Source organism: Gymnoscopelus microlampas (genome assembly GCF_963454915.1).
Source record: "Gymnoscopelus microlampas genome assembly, chromosome: 18".
In the NCBI taxonomy this organism is placed as follows: domain Eukaryota; kingdom Metazoa; phylum Chordata; class Actinopteri; order Myctophiformes; family Myctophidae; genus Gymnoscopelus; species Gymnoscopelus microlampas.
Genome location: NC_139955.1, coordinates 39099123 through 39105268, shown reverse-complemented (window position 1 = coordinate 39105268; position 6146 = coordinate 39099123). Strand labels below are relative to the sequence as shown.

The window sequence follows — 6146 nt, the reverse complement described above, 5'->3', positions numbered from 1 at the left end:
ACACACTCCTTACCTGCCAAACTACACCCTCCAAGGACCCCCGGAGCTCCAGGGACCCCCAGCTGCCTCGGAGACCCCCAAGTGTAAAAAATGAGCACATGTGGACAAATTACCAAATGACCACCCCAACGGGGCTGCTCACGGGGCATTCCCGGGGACCACCCACTCCTGGTGCTCCAGAACGGATGCAAAAGTGGTGGCGCCCCCAGTGGAGGACCCCCTGCCACTGCAGCTCACATAAAATGCCGTAACTCGGGGGCTTGCCCCCCACAAACAATCCCTCCTTTCCCCTATAAACACACTCTCTCTCCCACACCACACACACACACACCAACCATGTCACAGCTAACCCCACATTTAGACCACCAAACAAAACTATCCATTGCCCACACAACTAGGAACCAATCGCCGTTACAGCCCTCTTCTGTATACATGTGACCTACGGTCGCTTATCTCCCGATTAGGGAGTCTTACTGGTGTATTATTTCTCCCTCATTTATCTTGGCTCATCAAAGTTGCCCAATGTGGGATCAATAGTAGTGAGCAGCCACTCGACTAGATCTACACTGTTTCAGCCCCCACACCTTAACCAATACCAGTGGTTCTCAAACTTTTTCATGTCAAGGACCCGCAAAATGGTATGCATTTTGGCCGCGGACCCCCATCTGAAAGGTTTTTGTACCAGGGACCCCAGGAGAGAAGATTTATGTTAAAAAAGAAATTCAAAACATTTCAAAAATAGCAGATCTACAAGCTCACAGCGCGTCACTTTGTGTCGCACTGTGAGCTTGTAGATCTGCTGTTTTTGAATAGCCAACATAAAAATGGATAAAGTGGTTAAAATGATTGTGATGCTATATTACATACCTTTGCTGGGGACCAAGCAAAAGTACTTTTGCTTTTGCTGGGGTCCTTCCCAGGACCCCCTGGGAAGGACTACTGGGGGTCCCCGGACCTCACTTGGAGAACCATTGCCTTTAACCTCGCGCATTTTGGGGCGCAAGAAGAACGTAATTATGTAACAGATCCTGTAACTGAGGGGATTTGTACAGCTACCGTTCTCTCATATACAAGTATTATCCTTTTGCTTCACGTTTCATCCTACTTGCCTTTTTTTCCACTTTCAATTCTCTTGTAAATGTTTTATTCATTTTCTCTCTCTGTACTCATGTTTATTCCTCAGAGAATATAATCATTCTTCTTTGCTGTGCATATTTCACAGTCAGTTTATTCCATTGACTTGAGGTATTCCAAATGAGGTGTTTAGCATAATTCTTTCTCACGTTTGATGAAGGGATGGAGATTATGACCATGGATTCTATGTTAACCCTCTAAGACCGGGAAAGCATCTGTCATTTTAGAGTTTAACCACTTTAACCATTTATATTGTGCTTTGGCTATTCAAAAATAGCAGATCTACAAGCTCATAGCGCGGCACAGAGTGCTGCGCTATGAGCACAGAGTGCCGCACTATGAGCTTGTAGATCTGCTTCTGGGGATTCTACAAATGTCTTCTAAATCTAACAGTTTTTTGAACTTAAGTCGCTATAATCAAACTTTTTCATGTCAAGGACCCCCAAAATTATATGTATTTGGCCGCGGACCCCCATCTCAAAATATCTTGTTCCAGGGACCCCCAGAAGCAAAGATTTGAGTAAAAAATGTTCGCTTTAAAAAAAATATATTCAAAGATTTGCACAAATTTTCACGATTAAAAAAAAAACAGAGCCAAAGTATAAGATAATGGTTAAAGTGGTTACACGGAGGCGTTCCCGGTCTTAATGGCTTAATGCCTTGCCCAGATTTCTTGTATCAAATAAAAGGTCATTCCCGGGGAATACATCTTTCTCAGTCATAGTTTGTGTCACAACACAAAAACATATCCTCTAGTCTACACTGTTCCACTTATCACAGAAGAAAGTAAAATGTGATATCCCTCATGGGGCAATTAATACATGAATAATTCCAAGGACTTCTCCTTTGTTGCAACTTAATAAAAAGCATCATCATCATCTATCATTTATTTTCTCTCCTCCCTTCATCTCTCCATCTCGCTGAGATGTAGCTGAGTGTGGCTGAACATGTCACATTATACAGTATGTCAACTACTGTTACGACCCTCGTCGTCTAGGGCAAGAATCGCAACATAATTGAAGGAGACAACAGCTTTTGTGCAAATAAAGTGAATCTATTCAAAGTTTTGAACTCTTGGCCCTGGTATTAATGACATGCCCCGGCCGTGTTCTGGGGGAAACGATACAACAACGAGATAGTCAGGGTAAACAAGCTATATCCCCTCCTTTTAACACAAGGTTTGTGGACTCCCCTGCCACCCCTCCATTAATTATCTGGTCTTAACAGGAAGATTAGATGAGAGAGAAAACAACAAACCAATAGTCAGGCTCTACTTTCATTACCATGGCAACACAAACAGAAGGAGCCTCGTGGATCGTGCAACAGGAGAGCAGCATGCACTGCAGATTCAGCTCGGCTTGATTTCACTTCTTCTGTCCACTGCATCTCCCCCTGATAGCACTCTGCCCCGGCCATACTGTAGATCCATCCATCTGTCTCATCAGTCACTCAGCGAGGCGGTCCAGGACCCCTTCACACTGTGAGCTAATGGCTAGTGTGTGCTGTGCAGCTGAAACGGGAGCACTATGCGAGGGGTGGGGGTGGTGCAGTGGTGGAAGAAGTAAAAGTATCAATACTGAAATGTATAAATACTCTGTTAGAAGTTAAAAGTCCCGTAGGCATCAAAATATACTTAAAGGGTTAGTTCAGATTTTTTTTACTTAAAGCTGTAGGAAATACTTGCCATTAGTGCTTGCAAAGGTATTATTAAGTGATTGCCGGAGTCCCGTGGTCAGAGTTCTGGTCCGGTTCTGATGAATATTAAGTAGTTCCGGTGATTTGGTGGGGCCACTCATTAAAAATAAATGAATACAAAAAAACTAGCGTCATTCGTATTGTTGACCTATTTCTACCATATAGTGCAGGTTTCGTTCAACCCCTCTGTCACTATTTTTTTGTGTCCAGAATCACTGGGTCACCAGGTGTAACACAAAAATGGACTCCCTCCTACCCAGTCCCTAGACATAGCCAGCCAACACCAGTTTAAATCCCCAAAATACAGTGATTTATTAATGAAGTTGCAGAACAATAGTTAAATTACCTCAGGGTGGGCCCTTAGACATAAACCCCTAAACAAAAGACAACACTATTATTACCTTGACCAAACTGAAAACAAAAATACATGTATCTAACCTAATGTAACCTAAAGAAAAACAGGAACCAACCGAAAACAAAAGAAAGGTCACCCACCCCTACAGTACCATGACTATACACTAATGCGTGTTAATACAAAACTAAAATGCTGACAAACACTGAAAGAAAGAAAGGAAGGATTTGGCCCTGTTTACTAAGTGGCTAACTGGAGTCAAGGACTAGCATTCATCATTAGCCTGCTACTTGCTAGCAGCTACTGGACTCAAAGACAGTCATCCTTACTGGGGTTTGTTGGAATTCTGGACTGTGAGCTCTGGGTTGTCTGATGAAGAAGTGGCACACAATTTAATGGTATTTGTTTTCATTTTGTGTTGAGGTGATTACAGAGTTGGTTGGATAAGTACAGTAGGTTAGCAGGGTAGAGTAGGATAATTTAAAAATAAGGAAGGTTTTAGTTTAAAACTATTTCAATTGAGGGAATTGGGTTCTAAAACAGGGCTATACTATAGGTTTAGTTTAGTTTAAAGTAAATACAATTGAGTAATACAGGCTTAGAAGGTTCATTAAATTAAGTGTATTACAAGTCTGACAAATGTATTAGTTATAGGAATCCTTCATGCCTATTTACTGTTCATTCATTGTTTTTGGCAAAGTTATTTAACCCTTTACTGTCAGTGTTGGATATACACATTTAAGTCTGAACAAATCACTCTAGTATTTCAAGGATTTTAAAATATACATGCAGTGTCTGGAAATAATTATTTACAGGTTGTAGTGATTGCATTTCATGACACACTATGGATTTCTTTTATGGAAAACTCAGGATGTTAAGAACTCAGAGAGTCCCATCTTTTGTACTCTGGTTAATACAGTCAGGGGTGGGGCGCTACACATGTATGGGGGTCCCTGGCACCTATTATGTTCAGTATAATAATAATAATAATAATGATACATTGCGTGTTAAAACAAAGCATGTACCTTAACTGTTTTGTTATTTTAGGTTTTAGGACAATTATTGTGACCACAACTGCTGTTTATCACAATAAAGAGATGGATCTGTCTGATTTCTGGGAAGACTTTGACGAGATGGAGATTGTGACCACAACTGCTGTTTATCACAATAAGGAGATGGATCTGTCTGATCTCTGGGAAGACTATGACGAGATGGATCTGTCTGATATCTTCGAAGACTATGAGGAGAATGGAGAAGTGGATTTTGCATTTTTTTTTAAACTTCAAAAATCCCTCTACATCATGTACCTCGTCATTTACAGCCTGGTCTTTGTGCTCGGCGTGTTGGGGAACGGCATCGTCATCTGGGTGGCGGGCTTCAAAATGAAGAAAACCGTCAACACTGTTTGGTACCTCAACCTCGCTGTGGCCGATTTCCTTGTCACAGCGTTCCTGCCCCTGAGAATCACATACACAGCTCTGGACAACTGGCCTTTTGGAAAATTCATGTGCAGAATGGAAGGTACTGTTTTCTACATGAACATGTATGCCAGCATCTACACGCTGGTGGTCATCAGTGTTGACAGATGTGTATGTGTGGTGTGTCCAGTGTGGGCCCAGAACCACCGCAGTGTCAGAAAGACGTCTTGGGTGATTCTGGGTGTCTGGGTGCTGGCCTTGGCTCTCAGCTCCCCTTACTTCATCTTTAAGGACACAGGGTCCCCCTCCCAAAGAGAGGACATCATCTGGTGCTTAGACAACTTTGCACCCACCCTTAACCTCAATACACTAGAAGTGAGGCAGATGGGGTTATTTCGATCTAGGGTCATGATCATCACTCACTTCCTCATGGGATTCGTGGTCCCTTTCACCGTCATCGTGTCCTGCTATTCTGTCATCATCTACCGTCTCAGGAATAATCGCTCACTGGCCGGCCAATCACGTCGCCCCTTCAAAATCATAGTAACTGTTATCACCGCGTTTTTCCTGTGCTGGGTCCCCTTACACATCATGTATCTGATTGATTTTGTGAATTGGCAGTTGTTAGTGTACAATGACACACTGGAGGATGTGGTCATCTACGGGATGCCCATAACCGGCGGCCTGGCACTTCTCAACAGCTGCCTGAACCCGCTGTTGTACGTGTTCATGGGTCAGGATTTCAAGGATGTATTTCGCAGGTCTATCCTAAAGGTGCTGGAGAAAGCCTTCACTGAAGAGCTGCCTCAGACCAACACTTCCACAAACCCAGGGAGAACCACTGAAGAGACTGCCTTGTCTGAGACACAGGTTTAGGATTGTCTTTGAATGTACTTTAATATGTAGAACTGTAAATGGCTTTTCTTCTCAGTAGCCTAGATGTTCTCCAAGATAGAAACAATGCTCTCCCTCCTTTTGTTTCTTCTCCTTAATAATAACAGAATAACAACAACGTTCTAAATGTTTCTATTTACTTGCAACTACAAAATAGTTTGGTGATCATATATTCATAAGGTTTGGTGATCTTATTATTCGTAAGGCCTATATTCTAAATGCTAGAAATGTGTGTTTCTCTGAGTGCAGTTATCTGCCAGGCCGGGCGGCCTACCCAGGGCTGTGTCAGTCATTATAGTAGCAACTCGCTTCTACTGTCTATCAAATAAATAATTCTAAATAAAAGTTGTGCTCTGAGAGCAAAAATTTCACAGAAATAGCTCATTGCGTTCAAGATATGAGGCATGTTGTTGTTGTCAGCCTCCTGGTGGCGCTGTGAAAAATGCATGGCAAAGGTTTTTCCTTGGCCTCTAGGCAGAGTGCGTGCAAAGTTTCACGCAGATCTGTGCAGTTATAGGTAAAAACGCGAGTCGGCCTGTTATAGCGCCACCATGAGGCTGATTTGAACATTTTCAAGTGGCATTTGTTCCTCGGCCTAGTGAGAATGTGCGTGCACAATTTCACGGAAAGCGCATGCTGCGTTGATGATTTGA

General features: G+C 42.7%; 1 protein-coding gene across 1 annotated transcript; it reads left to right on the top strand.

The window, feature by feature from the left end:
* Positions 1-4278: 4278 nt before the first annotated feature.
* Positions 4279-5475, top strand: LOC311034044 (chemerin-like receptor 1; the record flags this gene model as incomplete). The annotated part of the gene is made up of 1 exon (XM_084041784.1): positions 4279-5475. The coding sequence occupies one exon, from the start codon at positions 4279-4281 to the stop codon at positions 5473-5475; it is 1197 nt and encodes a 398-aa protein (XP_083897910.1).
* Positions 5476-6146: the final 671 nt, after the last annotated feature.